Genomic DNA, 19,606 nt, shown 5'->3' with positions numbered 1-19,606 from the left:
AAAACAATGAAAAATAATAAAAAACTACAAAGGAAATGTTTGAATCATTTTGTAATTTTATATATGATTTATACATCTTTTTATATGCACACTACCGTTCAAAAGTGTGGTCAATAAGATCTGTTGTTTTTTTAAAAGAAATTAATATTTTTATTCAGCAAGGATGCATTGCATTAATAAAGTGATGTTAAACACCTTTATGTTACAAAAGATTTCTATTTCGAATAAATGCTGTTATTTTTAATAACACACCCATCCCAAGCTTTTAAATGGTAGTGTATGTATTTTGTATAAAGCCGTCTTCAGTGTTGATATTTTGCACAGAACACACTTTTTTGAAATTATGCTTTGTTTGAAGTATATATGATCTGCTAACAAGATGTGGATTTTATACCGTGTTGTTCTTTATCTTCTAAGTCAACAGACTTATTCTTCTCATCCTTTTAGAAAAATCCCAAAACATGAAGCATAAGCAGCTGAAGTCATTCCAATCTTAAAATGGGTTGGTTTCCATCTAGTCTTATTTTTGTACTAATGCAGTGCTCTGCATTTGATTGCCTTGTCTCTTCTAACACCTGTATCTCTCACGTTATTAATAGACCCGATTGTCTACTATGGAGTTTTGTGCCACATGTTGCCGTCTCCTGAGCTTACACATTTTGGTGGAATCAGGTATATACCCCATAATGTCAAAGTACTTTTTATCAGCCCCACAGTGATGTTGCAATATTGTAACAGCCATTGCGAATCAAAACTAACAAACACTTATGATGCAAGCATCTTTCCACAACTACAGCTCTAAATACAGCTGTAGAAATGGTAGACATGATCAAACCTTTGACCAATTATAGATACCAATCTACAATGTTAGCATATGGCTAAGATTTTCAACAAAGTGTTTGAATCATGTTAATATTAAAGTGCTGCAACTACTCTAAAGCCATACTGACAACAGACATTATCCCACAAAAGAAATATGATCTCCATGTTTAAAAGAATGTCACACAAGCCGCAATTAATGCCAGGAGACTAAACAGTGCTGGGATAAGGGGGTTGCCATTGCTGTTACTTAGCAGGTCTCCTCTAGAAAAAATGGCTTAGTGAAGGATTAGTATAATTGCAGGCTTAAATCAGACCATTTCAACTGCCCATCCTCTGCTTACATAGAAAACAATGGGTAACCAAGTTGATGTACCACACCCAAATATGTCCTTGAATCCATGCATGAAATTGTTTATAGTACAACATAAAAATGTTTTGGCCAGTTCTTAGTATTATAAAACAATGGAGATAGTAAAAAAATGAACATGTTAATCTAGCAAAAAAAAAAGGATTTCATCCAAATTGCAAATTCATCAATAAAATTTCACATTTTATTAAGGTAAAAATAAGGAGTTGTCTCTCAACAAGACACAAACCAGAAAACATTACCCCCCCTCCCCCTCCTCAAAAAACACAAATGTATCATTCATTTCCACTGAGTGTTCACAGTATTGTTAGAATTGCTATTAATCTACATAATCTATTATGGCCTTGTTCAGACATGTTTTAATAGTTTTAATAATTTTTTCAGTATTATGAGCTCAAATCTGAAGTTCGGTTATCAGAGCTACTGCTTCTGAACACTAATGCAATTTATGGTCCACAACATTGACCTCAATTCAGACGGGGACAGGGAAGAACTGGTTGCAGTTAGGGTCAGTTCAGCCAAAAACGTGGCAAACGACATTGTACATGGTAGGATTCGTGCCTTGTGAGCGACAGCCAAGCGGAGGGCTACAGCCGTAACCTACAGACTTAAGACTCCCAAGCAATGACAAGTATTTACAAACATATCAGCTGGAAAAGGAGTTGGCACAGTCCATTGACAAAATAGTAACCACAAGAGATGCATGTTTGTACAGCATATTCACATATACAACAAGACAGGAAAATATGCTTATTTTCCCTTTTAACTGAGGAGCTAACAAATAAATTTAAGAAAGAAACAAATGAAACCGGGCAAGGCAGCCCACTGAAGGCCAGTCTCAATGATAATTTTCCAGCTTGCGTAACCGCAGGGGATTGGAGGGCAAGGCCTGGGCGCTGGGAGTGGAGGGCTCTTGCTCTGGAGGGCCGAAGAGTACTCGGCCTCGGTGATTGAACAGGTAGAACGACGGGTGATTTCTCAAAGTGTCAAATGTCCTGTTAGAGCAAAAGAGACGGAAGAGAGCTTATAATGTATCATCGGGAACAGCTAATTTCTGATACAGCCAGGTGTACTTTATGATCTCAGAAAAACACATCTGCATGTGCTTACTTGTTTTTGAGCTCTGAAGAAGCATCCATGTCTTTGAATTCGCCTGAGATGTGAACGATGCCGTAACACGTGATCACAAACGATAACAAAGTCTGTAACACTATCTGAAAACACAACCCAAGAGAAGCTGTATTGAGGAAAACAACAAATGCATGCGATTCAATATGATTAGTCTTGTATTTGATTGCAACTCACATCGATAGGTAATGTTTCGTTCTCTTTTTCTGTCAGTCGCATGTAGGATCGGTCTGGAAAAAGAAAAGAAAATGTCTTTTTAGGATGTATGAGGCATTAAATCAAGTGTTACAGTTACATGTACTTTGGTGATATTAGTAAATTATGCATCATTTCAAGTTTCCAATCCTAAACCAAACACTAACCTTAACCCTATAGCAAGTAAGTGTAGTTCATTCATATAGCACACACAAAGAGTGCACAATAAGACCACCCTTGCATATTAAACGTTCTTATATTTAAGTGCAGCTTCTTGACATTTGCATGTTTTCTCAGGTTTCTAATTCTATATGCGTAGCATGTAATGCAAAGCTTTTTGCAAGTGATGGTACATGCAAAAAAAAAAAGAGGATGTCACTACTGCTAACCGTTTGCATCTTGTCATGGGAAGCCTGAGTTGATTCCGTGGATTGGTTCTTATGAACAGTTTGTGTCAAAGAATCGGTTAACAACATCATTATCATGTCAACCAAACTTTGCATTATATGCCAAGCATATAGAATTAGCAAACATGCGAGTGTCAAAGGTCCCTGACATCTCAGCCACATTAGGCACATATTGCTTTTAGTATGATTTGATTGTGTTTTATTATTTAAGTGTGTTTGTAGTAACTTCACGCGTCACAGTTCAGTTTGTGAAGCAATGATTTTATTCAGCCAAAAAAAAAAAATATCATACCATAAGTTAAATCCTCAATTCAGCCTCAATTTTGCTCATCACATTATAAAGTTTGGTGTTTTTATGCAAAACAAAGAAGTTGAAGTTCTGCAGAATAATATTTTGCTTAGAGGTAAGTTTTATTTAGACAAATGTAGAAGTCAAATTTTGTTGCATTTAAATTTGAAAAATTAGCTTTTATTTATTTTCTCATATATATATATATATATATATATATATATATATATATATATATATATATATATATATATATATATATATATATAAGCAAAATAAAGATAGGACTATACTTAAAATTAACTACAAATAATTACTTAATTTTAACTATATTTTTATTTTATTTTGGATTAATGTATTAATGCATTTATTGTGTTTAAATGCCTGTTTGTTATTTGACTAGATTTAACAAAGGTTTTTAAACAATTCGTCTGTTGTCCGTTCATTACGAGTCAGTTTGTTCAGAAGAGACGATTCTCTGTTCAGTGAATCGAAAACAGCTGAATCGATTCAGTCGAACATGTTACAGAATCGTTCAGAGCGATTAATGAACGGATCTTGTTCAAAGAAAAGATCCGACTCAAACGAATGAAAAGGACACAGCTACGACAGAAATAGCGGATGAATGTGTTTTATTTATACTATATTTGCTTGGCAACGAGCTATTTTTCATTACAACATCGTTTAGTTCCTTATTAAAGGTTACTCAACACACTATCTTTGGAGAAAGTTTGAATACGTAACGTAAGACAATTACTTCTAAAATACCAAGCACACTGCGTTACATGAACGCCACGATAAAACCACACACAAACACAAACATAAGTCTCAGTCAGACTGACATGATCAATGATTCATGGTAGAAAACAACTTCTTAACCGTGTATGGTGCGGTTACAACGGCTGTGTCTCAAAACCTAGTGAGCTACCTACCTATATCGCATTTCTGAACACAATATAATGTTCGAAAGCTCTCGACAATGCTGTCTAGATAGTTAGCTCACCAGGGTTTGAGTGCTACTGAAGCTGTCTGCACACTGAGCTCCGCAGAGAGGCCGCACTCACTGAACCACAATCAGCTAACGTTACAGCTTACTGAACAACAGCACGGCTGTCCGTTACCTCCCGCTCCTTAGAGCCACAATACTTACGCTGCGCCGCGGAAAAAGCTGCGTGTGCCAAGGCGAAAAGGCCCACACCGACAACACCTTTCCAGAAGGACGAGGCCATTTTCACTCGAGCACAACCGATGGAGCCGCTGCTGAAGCGCGTGAAGCACTCTTCAATGAGCGCTGCGTCACCACCGCCGCACTAATCGCACTTCCGGTTGCCCACTGCCACTTTAAACATGCATTTAAAGAAACATAATAAAATAATAAGGCGAAACACTATCTTTATGATTCCCCTTTAAAATTATTACTTTGTATTTATTTATTTATTTATTTGCTTACTTGATTTTATTATTTATTATTTTTTTCTTTCTTTTACATTTTTACTTTCGTGTTTTGTATTTATTTTTATTTAGTGCTTTGAACAACAACACATAAAAGCATTCATAACTGGGAGATTTACATATCACGACTGAAATTACACTCAATTTTAAGATTTTAACTATTCATAATACTACTACTAATAAAATATTTTAACTTCAGAATTAATATCAACACATGTAATGCTTAAAATCACAAAATATAAAAAAATCGCTGAATTAAACCTAGTGTAAACTAAACATAACGTCTATCTATCTATCTATCTATCTATCTATCTATCTATCTATCTATCTATCTATCTATCTATCTATCTATCTGTATACTGTTGTACAGGAAACTTTATAATGTATTAAAAAATAACATAATGATCAAAATATTGGCTGTTTTTCTGAGGGTGTGTGGTTCAAATATACCTGTGACAAATGCATCATAAATGTTCTCCCTCAGTAACACCTGAATTTGACCTGTTTCACAAAGTTTAGAAATATGTGGAATGAAATATGAAGGTTTTACTGCAAAAAAAAAAAAAAAAAGTGAGTGCGTGGGGATTTGAACTTGTCATGACAAAATATTAATTACATCATAATATTACTTAATAATATATATGCCAATGTTCGACAATGACGATGCAGAATAGATGAAAACATTGGCACTTATGCGCAGCGCGCGCTCATTATGAGCTGCACGAACACACTGCTCTCTTGGTCACGTGATGTCACGTGCAGTGGGCGGAGCGTCGTTGGGAATCAGGAACAATCTACAGCAGCCTATGATTGTATCTGCTAATACTCCTGAGCATAGTGCATTCCTCTTCTTCTATCTTTCCACCTAAAAGAAATGCCAACATGGGCTCTACATGTAAGATCAACGCCGCCATGAGCATTTGGAGAAGACTGTCTCTGTTTGTTTGGGCGAGCTCCCTCTGCTTGTGCCCGTGCAGAGCTGAAGACAGTGCGATGGAGAACATCGTGACAGAGAAGAAAGCTGAAGAAAGCCACAGACAAGACAGTGCCGACCTACTGGTCTTCATCCTGCTCCTCACCCTGACAATCTTGACCATATGGTTGTTCAAACACCGCCGCTTCAGGTTCCTGCACGAGACGGGGCTGGCTATGATATATGGTAAGAATAAGCGTGATCCTTTGCCTCTTATCGCACATATGAACTGTGTAGTCCGCTGCATGCATACTGCAGTGAAGTATACAACTGCATGGGATCTGTTCACTAAAGTACGCCACGCATGATAATGACTGTTCAGTGCCAGTGTGGGAGTTTAGCACTGGAGACCAGGGCCTGTCCAGCAGGAGTTAATCTGCCTCACTGCTTTCCCTGCATATGCATGTGCAAAACACACATATAAGATTTTAAAAGCATCTCTCTATTAGGGCCTTAAGTTAAGGAAACTTTTTTTAATTGTAAGGGGATTAATACTGAGTTTTCTTAACTTGCAAGTTAGTACTTAACTTGCAACTTGCAAGTAGTTATCTAGAAATACTCTTGACTGTGAAGCATATCTCAGTAAAGGATATTCAGAAGCTCATGTACACAATACTGTTATTGTACAATTTTTTTAATATGTGTATTGTTTATATATTATATTATAGTTTTTAATTCATATTTTGAGTCAGCTTTTAATTTTTATACTGTCAGCATTTATTTTTATTTTAGTGAAATTTATTTATTTTTCATTTTCAGTTAGTAATTAAATTTTTTTTTTAACTTATTTCAGGTCTGTTTCTAATTTTCCTTTAAATTTTTTGTTTATTTATTTTTTTATTTCAGTTAACAAAAATGTTTAAAAGTTTATTATAAGCTAGTAGAAGTAGCCATAGTACACAAACAGATGCGCTTCAAAAATCTGTTGAGAGTTGAATCGCTTCACCTTTTGTGATGACGACAAAGTCTAGGTTGGCAGCTCACTAGAGTTTGAAAATTTTGATGTGGAATTATAAAAAGACACTTAAATATTAAGAAATTTAAAATGTACGGAATCATTTTAATAAAACCGTACAATGCCATTTTTTTGTCTCCCATCAGGGTTGCTTGTGGGTGTTGTCCTGCGTTATGCTATCCATATTCCCAGTGACATGAACAATGTTACACTGAGCTGTAATGTCAATGCCAGTCCAGCCACACTGCTGCTGAATGTCAGTGGTAAGTTCTATGAGTACACACTGAAAGGAGAGATCAGTGGCGGTCAAGTCAATGACATTCAGGACAACGAAATGCTCCGCAAGGTAAAATATCACATCACAACAATCATACAGCAGACATTTGACCTACAACACAGATTCAGATGAATTTGAATCGAAAGCTGGACTTAAACCACAAGTGTTATGGGGAACTCTGAATTTATTTGAATATGACTCATACTTCTGTAGGCATCTGTTTTTAGATAGATAGCCAGTTTGTTTTGCTGAACTCAATCATGTTTGCTAGGTGTTTCAAACAAATTCCTGGTTTAAATTTGTACCAATAATTTAATTTCAACACACACACTCACATATACTAATACAGTGCCTGACAAACTGTAATTCTGTGTTAGAACATGCCCCTCACATGACCGATGCATGAAATTTAACTGCTTCTATCTTCAAAAATGCCAATTGCATATGTTTTATCAAACTGAATTTAGTCTTGATTGGCCCAAATAGTCTATAAATAGCTTACATTTTCAATGTGCTTTCTTAGAAATCCATTTTAAAAGAAATGAATATTTTTATTCAGTAAGGACACATTCAAATGTTCAAAAGTGACAGTAAAGACATACTATATAATGATACAAAAGATTTTCACATTTGAAATAAATTATTTTTTTTACTTTCTATTCGTCACTGAATATATAGAATTATATTGAGATGCATCACGGTGTCCCCAGTTAATATTAATATTAACATTAATATTAACAATATCTGTTTTCAGCACCGATGATAAATGTTTCCTGAGCAGCAAATCTGCATATTATAGTGATTTCTGAAGGATCATGTGACACTGAAGACGAGTAATGATACTCAAAATTCAGCTTGCATCACGGGAATAAATTACATTTTAAAGTATCTTAAAATGGAGAAGTTATTTTAAATTTGACTGTTTTACTGTATTTATCAAATAAATGCAGCCTTAGTGAGCATAAGAGATTTCTTTCTAAACATAAAAAAAACCTTACCCCAAAACTTTGAATAGTAGTGCAGTTTTTAAAACCATTTCTTTTAATCATTCTAATTCTGTTTCAGGTGACCTTTGACCCAGAGGTCTTCTTTAATATTCTCTTGCCTCCTATCATATTTCATGCTGGATACAGTTTAAAACGAGTAAGAGCTGTTTTTTTATTCATTAATACAGAGCAGATGTTGTGTGCACAAGATGATGTACTGCTCAGTGTAGATAAATCAAAGCTCGTTATTCATTTAAATTCTTCTGTCTGTGTTTCAGAGACATTTCTTCAGGAACTTGGGCTCCATTCTTGCCTACGCGTTTGTGGGAACCGTGGTGTCTTGTTTGATCATTGGGTCAGTGTGTACAATGTCTTTTGTCAGTGCTTTTTCAAGTGGTTGCTCCAGTGATTAGGGTGAGAACCAGCGTACAGAGGTGTGCGGTTTATTTTTCAGGTTGTTTATGTACGGCTGCGTGATGCTGATGAAGCAAATTGGCCATCTTCGCGACGATTTCTTCTTCACTGATTGCCTTTTCTTTGGTGCCATTGTCTCAGCCACTGACCCAGGTACTACAGTCAGAGTCCCTGTAACAGTGCCTAAGTGCAGTCCTCAGTTGTTTTAATGTGTATTAATCAAACATTTATTTGGAAAATTAGATATGTGGTCTTGTCTCTTTTTGTTTTTTGCAAGAGAGGTGTGTTATGGAATTTCTAAACTAAATCTGCACATTCTGAAGTCTAATGCTATTTTTTTGTTTCAGGAAATTATTATAATTAAGTTGTATATCAAAGCAATTTGTTGTCTGGAAGTAACCCGTTTCAAAGCTCAGTTCTCATTGGTTACTGTTGCAATCTGAAAATGATGGTACCAACACAAATTACAGTAAAAATGTGTTCCTACATGTTAAATTCTTGCATGGAATGGAATTGTGACATTGCAAATATTTTATATGCCATTGTTAAATTATGCACAATTACACAATGCATACTATGAACTTCAAATCATCTTCGGTACCTTGTGTCACGATTATGCCCTGGCAACATTTTAATATATTTTTAGAATCTCAATTGTAAAATTGAGTTTGAATCTATCCAGACTTCCTTTAGAAATCGCAATAGAATAGCACATCCGATGAAATGGCAGATTGCAACAGGTGCTAATGCAGGATTGGTCGATAATGTTTGTAAGGCGGGGCTTAGCTACATGTTGATTTGTATTTTGTTTTGCAGTGACGGTTCTGGCCATCTTCAATGAGCTGCAGGTGGATGATGACCTGTACGCTCTGCTGTTTGGAGAAAGTGTTCTGAATGATGCTGTCGCTGTCGTACTATCCTCGTAAGTCCTCTACTGCTCATGATTATACAGTGATATATTTACAAACTACTTTTTTTTCCATTTACTAATATTATATGACTGTTTTGTTTTTTTATAAACACAATGCAGAATGAATAATTAATACTTTTCATTTAACATCCGATTCTTTCTCTGCTGGACCTTTCATCTGCTCCAGCATGCTGCTTTATTACGGGAGGCAAAGTGGGGCGGGGCATCACAGCCCTAGAGGTGTGGCTTATACAGAGGGCGGGAACCAGACACTGAGAACGCCCCTCAATGGGTGTGCTGCACATGTAGCTTTGAGCCTGCCGAGTGGATTTTTAGTGTGTGCATTGACTGGTCTGGACCAGAACATGCTGAGTAAATGACCCACAGTTATGCCTCACACAAGCACCTGTAACGAAGCTAAATAAATCTCTGAGGAGAAGAAGAAGAATCCCTTTCTACTTTCATTTGAACTACCTGTAGGGGAATTCTGCAGTTCGTTAGCGTCACAGTTATGGAAGGTGTGGATGGGGCAGAGCTGTGGGTATTTGCAGATTGGATGATAGCCATTTGCTTCATAGTTTGAAGTGATGCTGTGGTCCTTTAGAAAGTTTTCTCTTGTTCCTGCCTGTCCTAAATATTAAAAATGCAATTTATTAATTTGAACCTATCATTTGGACATCAGGTAGATTTTAAAAAGCAATTAAAGGGGTCATATCATGAGGAATCGAACCTCCCTTGGTCTTTCAGAAGTTAATTTCTATCCTAATACAAGGAAAAAATATATTTAAATTAAGCTGCAAAACAACTCCTGAGCTATAACAGCAAAACATGGCAAAGTTCACCAGAACTCTTACATTAGTTTATTTTCAGTAAGGTTCCCAATCATTTTAGTCAGGTCTTAACCATTTATGTGGTATGTTTCAGCAACAGTTGTTTTATGAATTATGAAGTTAAAAACTACTTTGAGCACAACAGCAAACCAGCCTTTGTCTTAGTAAACAAAAGAGCTCATTTCACATTTCCAATCTAAGGATCAGAGATAAGTTGGAAAAACTAACTAACTAACTAACTAACTAACACAGGGACTTTGCTGACATTATGGACCTCAAGAGAAAACAATAGATGATAGAAAATGTGTAATATGACCTCTTTAAGAAAACAGTGCAGAGACTGGGAAATATCTCTGCAGAGCACACCTTAGCTGATACTAATGTGTTTAGATGTTACAAAAACATTAGCATATTTTCCAGTCCTGCTCATAATGTTAATGTTTGTGATGGATTTCCAGTAGCAAATGGAACTGTTGCATTATTGTCAAAAAGAAGAACAGAGAAATCTCTTTCTTTTAAAATTCTTTACGTGTTTAGATTTCTGTAAGTTTGAGATAAGAATTACTCTCATACGTTAATATCATACAATGTATGAGTTTGTGTGGATGTATCTGTGTTTTTTTTTACAGGTCAATTGTAGCATATCAGCCTCAGGGAGACAACACGTTTGAAGCCATGGCCATGCTGAAGTCCTTTGGCATCTTCCTGGGGGTCTTCAGTGGCTCTTTTGCTCTTGGAATGGCAACTGGAGTCGTAACTGCATTGATATCCTTTAATGGTTCAATATTGCATGTCACTTATTTTTGTTATAACACATTTGTATGACTGTGGTGAGTATTATGATAAATAAATGGAATATGTTTGAATCTCACCTGTGGCATGTATGGATCTCATTCTTCTTTCTATTTGATTGTCACTATTAATGTTCAATAATGCATTTAGTAGTTTCTTCATCCCAAGGTTATTTTCATTGACTCCTTTCCACGTTACTAAGTTCACTAAGCTTAGGGACTTGCCGCTGCTGGAGACGGCACTGTTCTTCCTCATGTCCTGGAGCACATTCCTTCTGGCCGAGGCCTGTGGATTTACAGGTGAGACTGAGACTCCTATTGAGTCTTCTAGAAACTGTATAAACATATTGCAAACTCCTACTGTATAAATTAATGGCTGTTTCTACTCTTCTTGTTGTGTTTCTCAGGTGTGGTGGCGGTTCTGTTCTGTGGAATGACACAGGCCCATTACACCTTTAACAATCTGTCTCCTGAATCTCAGGACAGGACAAAACAAGTAAGTATTTTACGCTGTTTCTCATTCCACTTCCTTGTGTGTATGAGGCACACTAACATTTAAATTCTTTGGGGTTGGTAAGATTGTTTCATATTTATGTCTCTTATGCTCACCAAGGCTGCATTTATGTGATTACAGTTACAGTAACATTTTGTGAAATATTACATTTTAAAAGAATTACCTTCTGTTGTAATGAATTTTAAAATGTAATTTATTGTTGTGATGGCAAAGCTGATTTTTTTAGCAGCCATTACATTAGTCTTCAGTGTCACATGAAGAGGTATTTCTTCTTATCAAACATTTCTGCAGCTTAAAATTTGGTGGAATCCATGATACATTTTTAGGATTATTTCATGAAAAGAACATTCAAACGAACAGTGTTTATACGAAATAGAAATCTTTACATTATAAATAATGTTATAAATGTTTTGATCAATTTAATGTGCCATTCCAAAAAAAAAAAGTATTAATTTCTTCTTAAAAAAAAAATTGCACTAGCAAGGGCCTTGACCTAGTAAGGACTGGGGCACTGATGACTCAATTACATGGGACACAATTGACGTTGCAACATGATTATGAATTTTTGTTAACCTTGGTAATGCTTTAACTATAAAAACTGCTGAGCAGCTTTGCTGAACTTGTTAATATTTATTTTAGGTCTACGTAATATGAAATATACATAATATAAAAAAACATCTCACCATGGTTTCTCTGTCATTGTGCTCTCTTTCAGTTATTCGAGCTTCTGAATTTTCTGGCTGAGAACTTCATATTTTCCTACATGGGCTTGACACTGTTTACCTTCCATAACCACGTCTTCAACCCGATCTTCATAGTGGGCGCATTCGTATCCTAAGACTATGTAAAATGAATAAATGAGCAGAAAATAAAAAGGTAGAATAGTCAAAATGCTCTTAGCAAATGCAAAACAAGTGGAAAATCTGATGGATTACTATTATTAAAAAAAGCATGTGTGTGTTTATGTTGGGCGGCAGTACTTTGCTTAATGTCATCAAGGAAGTGGCAAGCTGTTGTTGTTGAGTGATATGACCAGGGAGTTACAGCTCATTGTGTTTCCCAGAAATCAATGGCCCAGAACCACTTTTTCATGAAGAGAGCCCTCTGAAGGCCTCAGGAAGGACAAAATGTCACGGTTTTGAAGCGGGTGTAGATTCTGTCAGTGCAGCAGTAGCTCCATTTTTCCTGTCACGCCTTGACACCTCTTGTCCCAGCTGTCTGTGTTTCTGGGCAGAGCGGCGAACATCTACCCCCTCTCCTTCCTGCTGAACTTGGGCCGTAGAAACAAGATCAGCCCCAACTTCCAGCACATGATGATGTTTGCAGGTTTGTGCATAGAGCTGCAGGCGATATCCAAACGATGAAGAATAACATACCAAACCCAAAAGTCTCATTAAGGTTAAATGGGTCAGACTTGAACCCATTGTTCATTTATTTGTTTATTTTTTTATAACTTGAGTTAATTTTTTTTTAATCCATTTTGTTGGTTTTTAGTGTGAACAGAAAAAAACTAAATACTCCACCCAAACCAATCCCTTGTGAGATTTGAAATCAGATTTGTGCAAATGCATTTCAGTCATAAATGGTTAATGTGAACCGATTTTTGCTGTTCTTGCTCCACTCCTCGCCAGGTCTTCGTGGTGCCATGACCTTTGCCTTGTCAATCAGGGACACTGCCACGTATGCACGGCAGATGATGTTCTCCACCACGCTGCTGGTGGTCTTCTTCACCGTTTGGATCTGCGGCGGAGGCACAACTCAGATGCTGTCCTGCCAGAAAATCCGGTCAGTTTGAACCTCACTTTTAGTTTGAATGTCACACAGGTAGACTATGGGAATGGGTAACTCATTAAACATGGCTTTTGTTCTTATTTGCATCCTTTTCCATTTCTGCCCAGAGGGAATAATGTGTAAATGCCATGAGCCATTTAAAACTCAAAAGGCTGAACTCATTTAACAAGTAAAACTCAAATTAGAGAGGATGAAATTGCGACCAACTGTGTTTTTATTCTGTAAGTGTTTTCATTACATTTGCTGTAATGCTGTTTTGTGTTTGGCAGTGTTGGGGTGGACACGGATCATGAGAACTCTGTAAGTGTTTTTGTCTGCTGTAGACAGACGTACAGCGGCTTGTTTAATGAGAGCTGTTTAATGATGAATTTCCTCTGTGTCCGTCTGCAGATCGGCCCTGATGGAGTGGAGAGGAGGAGCACTAAACAGGAGTGCGCCTGGCTCTTCAGGATTTGGTACAACTTTGATCACAAGTATCCTTTGCTGTGTAGCAATTAGTATTAGTAAGTATTATTAATAAGCTGCGTAAAAAAACAAAGACAGAATCAGATGGAATTAAAACACCAATCCAGTCCTCCAACTTTACATGTTATATGCTAAGTAGTGTGCTACGATAGGTATGTTTACATGCACACATTTTGGATTTCAGATTCTGTTTATATGAAACCTAAATGTTGCAAATGCAATCCGATTCACATATTCTTTTACATGTGCATCTTGACATCATCACATAAAATGGTAAATCGTGCAAAACCTTAACCACGTTGACTTGCAGTTATCTAAAGCCCATTTTGACGCACAGCGGCCCACCACTCACCGCCACACTTCCAGCTTGCTGTGGCCCTCTGGCACGCTGCCTCACCAGCCCACAGGCATATGAGGTTTGTACTTTACACACACACAGTGAGCTAATAATTATCCGTAGTTCTGGGTTTTCCTTTGTTTTAGCTAGATTAGATAGATAACCCTGAAGGAACTAGTAATTTATGTCTGCGTACTACCAGATGGTGACAGACAGAGTCTGTGTTTATAGGGATGGACCCCTTAAATTCACTCTTAATTGCCATTTAATAGACTGGAACAGCTGACTCAAATTACCCCCCTCCTAGAGCTGATTATTCAGCGAGGTGTGAACAGACAGTGAATGTGGATTGATATAATCAACAAGAGACGCAAAACCATCTGTTATTGCTGTGTTGTTAGGATAATCAGAGCGTTTTCATCTATTGCAGTAATTAGGTTTTGATAGTTGTATGCTTTTACATAAATTTAACAAGTAATGCGAGATGCATAAATCGTATCACTTAGCCTGTTGTTTATTAATAGTACAGATGAGCAAATCTATGTATTATTGTTATTATTGCATATGCATTTTTAATAGTATTACTTTACGCTGTTTGTTGTTTTAAAACCCAGTGCTTCTCTAAGTTCATGCCATTTGTGTTACTTCCATGAAAAATATTAGAGTTAAATCAAATAGTTGAGAATAAATTAACTTTTCTTCCTGGCTTATAAACTGTTTCTGAGCCACCTCTAGTAAGTAGTTCCAGTTCCAGTTCCACTTTTTCTGAAACATATTTTATTGGACTGTGATGGGGTAAATTCCTAGTACAGATTATTTTATTTGGCTGATAAAAGACTTTTGAAAGCATTTTATCAGAGATGTTACATTTACATATAAAAGATAATAAAAACAGCATGTTATTAAATAACCTTCATATACACTACGGTCTAAAGGTCTGAGGTCGGTAAAATGTTTTTTAAAGAAGTCTCTTAGGCTCATCAAGGCTGTATTTATTTGATCTAAAATACAGTAAAAATGTATTGCTGTGAAATATTACAATTTAAAATAAGTTTTGTGTTTGAATATAGTTATTTTTGTGATGGCAAAGCTGGATTTTCAGCATCATTACTCCTTCAGAAATCATTCTCGTGCTGAATTGCAGCTCAAGAAACATTTCTTATTAATATCAATGTTGAAAACAGTTGTGCTGCTTAATATTTTTAAAGGTTCAAAAGAACTGCATTTATTTGAAATTTGACAATCTTTTGTAACATTGTTACTATCAGTTTTAATCAATTTAATGTGCCCTTGCTAAATAAAAATATTAATTTCTTTCCAAATGGATATTATGTTTAAGAAAAAAACTGACTTGTATCCTCTTATCAGTGGTTTGACTGGAGACAGTTTGGGGCAATCAAGTCTAAATTTAGTTTAACAGAGGTGAAGGGTTACATTTTATGCTCATTAAAATTACCATATCATCAGTGTCACAAGATCCTTCAGAAATCATGTTAATATGCTGATTTGCTGCTCAAGAAGCATTTATTATTATTATTATCAGTGTTGAAAATAGCTGCTTAATATATTTGTGACCCTGGATCACAAAACCAGTCATAAGTAGCACGGATATATTTGTAGCAATAGCCAAAAATACATTGTATGGGTCAAAATTATTGCTTTGTTTTGTTTTTTAATGCCAAAAATCATTAGGACATTAAGTAAAGATAATGTTCCATGAAGGTATTTTGTAAATTTCTTACTGTAAATATCTCAAAACTTAATTTTTTATTAGTAATATGCATTTCTAAGAACTTCATTTGACAAATTTAGAGGCGACTTTCTCAATATTTAGATTTTTTTTGCACCCTCAGATTCCAGATTTTCAAATAGTTGTATCTCAGCCAAATACTGTCCTATCATAACAAACCATACATCAATGGAAAGCTTCTTCAATTTTTAAAAATTGACCCTTATGACATTTGTGGAAACCATGATGCATTTTTTTCAGGATCTGATGAATAAAAAGTTCAAAGAATAAAACAAATCTTTTGTAAAATTATAAGTGTCTTTACTGTCACATCTAATGTGTTTTTGATGAATACAAGCATTAATCTGTAAAAAAAAAAATGGTACTGACCCCAACAACTTTGAATGGTAGTGTAACTTTTATTACATTTTAGCTAATTTTATTCCCTTGATCTCATTTGGCTCCAAGATGATTCTAAGTAGTAGTCAGTAATAGGTTTATTAGGCTTTTTGCTAAATGACTACTCACATGCTCAAATTCAAACAATGAAATCACCACTGTGTGTTTTCTCTCAGAACGAGGAGCAGCTGAAAGACAGCGACTCAGACCTGATCCTGAACGATGGTGACATCACGCTGACGTACGGTGACATCACTGTGAGGACAGACGCTATGGGGGCTCACACGAGCGGGACGCCCGTCGGAGGAGTGGCTGTGAACTCTGACGAGGCTCTGGACCGAGAGCTGGCGTTCGGTGACCACGAGCTGGTGATCCGAGGCACCCGACTGGTCCTGCCCATGGATGATTCAGAGCCCCCGCTGTCTCTGGACTCCCACCGGCACCGGCACAAGAACGAAGCGATGAGTTGAACAGAACGAGTCTCTTCTCTCTATCATGTCTCATCCAGAGCGATCTCTCTCAGCACCTCTCCTGTCTCTGAAGTAGCTGGTTTGATGTCTCTACCTCATTCTTCACTCTTTCTTTTACGTCATCACAGAAATGTAAATTATTTATTCACTTCTCATCTGCAAGGCTTTTTTCTGTTTACAGCTGCTAATCAGTCCACTTAGCATCTGATATCACGGATCGGAAGCATGCTCTGGTTTCTCTGAGGTTATCACGACAACAGAATAAGCATACTTTTATCGTCTGTATAGCAAGGCGTAAAATTTCCGGGACCTGGCCTGCATGCTTATTTGTGTCCTCTCTTGCCGTGCGAGCGCTTCTTTAGGAGTTGTGAAGAGTCCGTGGCACATTCCTGTGGGTCTGATGCTTTTCACTGCCTTCTCTCTTCAGAGGCATGCTGGTTGGTGGCTCTGTGTTTGCTGTGCAGTTACAATCAAGTGCCTGTCAAATGTAGTTTCCCCCCTTAGAGCAAAATGACACTCTTTGCCGTCCACTAGAGGGAGGCCTTGTATTTTGATACGGTTTTGTTTGTCTGAGATGTGCAGGCTGATGCCATTCACTCAGAGTAACTTGTGATTGGCTGTAGAGATGTGCTTGGATCTTATATTGTGACCTTTTGACTGTGAATCTCTGAAGGTTTTTATGCTTTGTTTTTTGAGTTTTTGTTCCGCCCAGTCAGAAGGTAGAGAGCCATTCATACAGTGCAATTTCTTTTTTTGTTGTTGCAACATTTTTCTGAAAATATATTTTCTTCTTTTTGTCCATGTCGTTCAAATCTTTTATGAACTAAATGTCATGTTTAACTACAAATGTCTAAAATAACATTCGTTTACCACTGGGATTGCAAAAATAAAATAAAAATTGCCCATACTTTTTGTAGTAGGGCCATCTAAGATCATGCATTGAGCAATCTGTAAAAAAAAAAAGAAAGAAAAAGAAACCCATGCTAATGGCACTTGAGCTTTTTTTATTCCTAATGTTTTGCATGACATGTTATGTGGAGAAGCATAACCCTCCACGTTCCCTCCCAAAGTCTTTTTTCGTGTGTTAGCAGTTTCTAACAAATTGAAAGCTCTTTTTTTATCTAGATCAGTGTAGAGCGTTGCATCGGCACCTTTGTGATTTTTACATTGGTTGGGTTGAGAGTAATTCTGTAGCTGTTCAGATTTTAGACTCATTTTAAAAGGGCTGAATGAATAAAATAAATTTTAACGTTCACACCCACGGAAAGAAAAAACATTTGTATTGTTCTGTCTAATAGTTTCAGGCTGGACAGGCATTAGTGGCATTAGAGTAAGATCTTTACCTTTAGACCTGCATCCCAATTTGCATACTTCACATCCATAATAGAATGTGAGGATTAGAGTTAGTGTCTCCCAAATGTTGAACTTTTCTCATAACTTTTTAAACTATTTTTGCAGAATATGTAAGGTGTTCAGCATTATTTTAAATTTGACGAGAGATAAATAGCTCCAACACAGATATTCAAGTGCATTCCAATACACAAAATCATGAAAGTGAAATTACACAAATTATTCAGTTCAAAAGTTTACATATCCATGGTTCATCATATTGGTTGCCTCATTGATCAACTGTGATGTATATACGTGAATATCTTATGTCAGATAATCACATAATTCTATTGTTCTATATCTATCTATGTATGCATGCATGCATGTAATTAAATTATTATTATTTTTTTAGTTCTGCAAGTTGTTTCATGACAACTTCATGACATCCAGATACTGTCTACTGTGTACTTTCCCACCATTGGTAAAGTGTACATAATTTAAGTGTGCACTAAAAGTTTGTGAATTGGGATGCAGCTACTGATTTAGTTATTCTTAATTTTAAGATGAAGTGAGAGCCATGATAATGAAGGAATACTAGTAGAGGACCAAACAGATCTTTTGTAAAATCCAGTCTTTGTGTTTGTAGTTTCTCTATTGCTTTCTGTCTGTCTGTGGACATTGTAGGAACCGCTGTTGTGTGGATGTCTTCTGGCCAGGGTGGCATCATTAACTGCGGAGCAGGAAGTGTTGATAAGACTCCACCCTGCCAGCAATGTCTGTGTGATGGAAAATTGCACACGCTGTGGAACGAGAGGATGACAACTGGTCATCACAGTGGCATCAGAGGCTTTCATCACAGATATGTCCTGCTGTGCAGGATCATGTGAGAGGTGGCCACAGTATTGTAATGCACAGGAACTGTGTGTGTGTGTGTGTGTGTGTGAATAGATAAGCATTATTAGCAGATTTGCACTTTCATTTTTTGGCCTTTTTAATTTGCTTTAAAAAAACATACCTGAGAAATACCTACTGTTCTATATCAGAGCATTATGAGATGAGCAAATGAAATTCAGACATCCTGCAAAATGTTTTTTTTGAGATGTCAAGAGGAAAAGGATTTAATGTCTGCAGCAGAATTTCTTAAATGTTTGTATTTGCAGTATTGGAGATTGAATCTTGTTCCTTTCAGACAGCAAATGAATTTAGGAGTATGTGACTCTATGAGATTAAAGGGTTAATGAAAGGTACAGATAAACTAGGGGTTTCTGTATGTTGTAAAGACATTGTTACAGTAAAAAAAAAAAACATTTATTCAGGGGTGTGATTATTTTGCATAAACCTTTCTTCTTTTTTAACACTCTCGATTAATCTATGTGCTCCTCCAGAAATACTTAAAACACAAACAATGAGAGCTTGAGTGTAAGACTAAACAGACCTGTGCACCCCAGCTTGTGCAAAGTAGCAGAAGTTGAATGGGCTCTAATGGTGGTAAATGTGCTGTTTGTGTACGTAGCTGTGTGTTAGTCACACTATGTGCAGCTCTACTCTAATGTGTTGCAGGTACTGACTGTTTACATCTGTGTAAATATTCTCATCTGTTCATGTGCGTGTAATGGTCAATAAACAGAAGCCTGTGCTTTCGATTAAATAATCTTGTATGGCTGTTTTAATCTTTATATTCCCAGACTATATTCACAACAACTGGTTCATTGCTGGAACTCTTTTCTTAAGCTTTGACATCATTCCTAAAGCAGCTGTTTGGAAGCTATGTAAATG

The 19,606-nt window shown here is 36.5% G+C and overlaps 2 protein-coding genes across 3 annotated transcripts; one reads left to right on the top strand and one right to left on the bottom strand.

Moving 5' to 3' along the window:
• Window positions 1–686: 686 nt before the first annotated feature.
• mmgt1 (membrane magnesium transporter 1) lies at window positions 687–4,531 on the bottom strand. The gene is made up of 4 exons (XM_079390862.1): window positions 4,359–4,531; window positions 2,495–2,547; window positions 2,300–2,403; window positions 687–2,184 (listed from the first exon to the last, which is right to left on the bottom strand). The coding sequence occupies exons 1-4, from the start codon at window positions 4,435–4,437 to the stop codon at window positions 2,028–2,030; spliced, it is 393 nt and encodes a 130-aa protein (XP_079246988.1). The 5' UTR covers window positions 4,438–4,531; the 3' UTR covers window positions 687–2,027.
• Window positions 4,532–5,418: 887 nt separating this feature from the next.
• LOC306853441 (sodium/hydrogen exchanger 6-like) lies at window positions 5,419–19,475 on the top strand. 2 transcript variants are annotated; one of them, XM_079390860.1, is made up of 17 exons: window positions 5,419–5,819; window positions 6,735–6,934; window positions 7,931–8,008; window positions 8,130–8,206; window positions 8,306–8,418; window positions 9,082–9,187; window positions 9,363–9,467; window positions 10,635–10,770; window positions 10,991–11,096; window positions 11,204–11,292; window positions 12,026–12,139; window positions 12,525–12,636; window positions 12,942–13,095; window positions 13,371–13,401; window positions 13,492–13,574; window positions 13,877–13,982; window positions 16,208–17,453. In XM_079390860.1, exons 1-17 carry the CDS (start codon window positions 5,543–5,545, stop codon window positions 16,499–16,501), a joined length of 2,181 nt encoding a protein of 726 aa, XP_079246986.1. In that variant the 5' UTR covers window positions 5,419–5,542; the 3' UTR covers window positions 16,502–17,453. The 2 variants fall into 2 exon arrangements, with proteins under 2 accessions (XP_079246986.1, XP_079246987.1); XM_079390861.1 differs by lacking the exon at window positions 9,363–9,467 and having other exon boundaries at window positions 16,208–19,475.
• The last annotated feature ends 131 nt before the right edge of the window (window positions 19,476–19,606 follow it).

Source organism: Barbus barbus (genome assembly GCF_936440315.1).
Source record: "Barbus barbus genome assembly, chromosome: 33".
Classification (NCBI taxonomy): Eukaryota; Metazoa; Chordata; class Actinopteri; order Cypriniformes; family Cyprinidae; genus Barbus; species Barbus barbus.
The sequence above is the reverse complement of the archived record's forward strand: the minus strand, read 5'-3'. Positions and strand labels throughout refer to the sequence as shown.

Excerpts from the sequence above, each read along its gene's own strand:
- mmgt1 (XM_079390862.1), bottom strand. The coding sequence starts at position 4,437 with ATGGCCTCGTCCTTCTGGAAAGGTGTTGTCGGTGTGGGCCTTTTCGCC. Across the intron at positions 2,404-2,494 it reads ACGAAACATTACCTATCGAT|ATAGTGTTACAGACTTTGTT; the intron begins GTGAGTTGCAAT and ends TTGTGTTTTCAG. Across the intron at positions 2,185-2,299 it reads TCTTCAGAGCTCAAAAACAA|GACATTTGACACTTTGAGAA; the intron begins GTAAGCACATGC and ends TTGCTCTAACAG.
- LOC306853441 (XM_079390860.1), top strand. The coding sequence starts at position 5,543 with ATGGGCTCTACATGTAAGATCAACGCCGCCATGAGCATTTGGAGAAGA. Across the intron at positions 9,188-9,362 it reads GTCGCTGTCGTACTATCCTC|CATGCTGCTTTATTACGGGA; the intron begins GTAAGTCCTCTA and ends CATCTGCTCCAG. Across the intron at positions 11,293-12,025 it reads CTCAGGACAGGACAAAACAA|TTATTCGAGCTTCTGAATTT; the intron begins GTAAGTATTTTA and ends GCTCTCTTTCAG.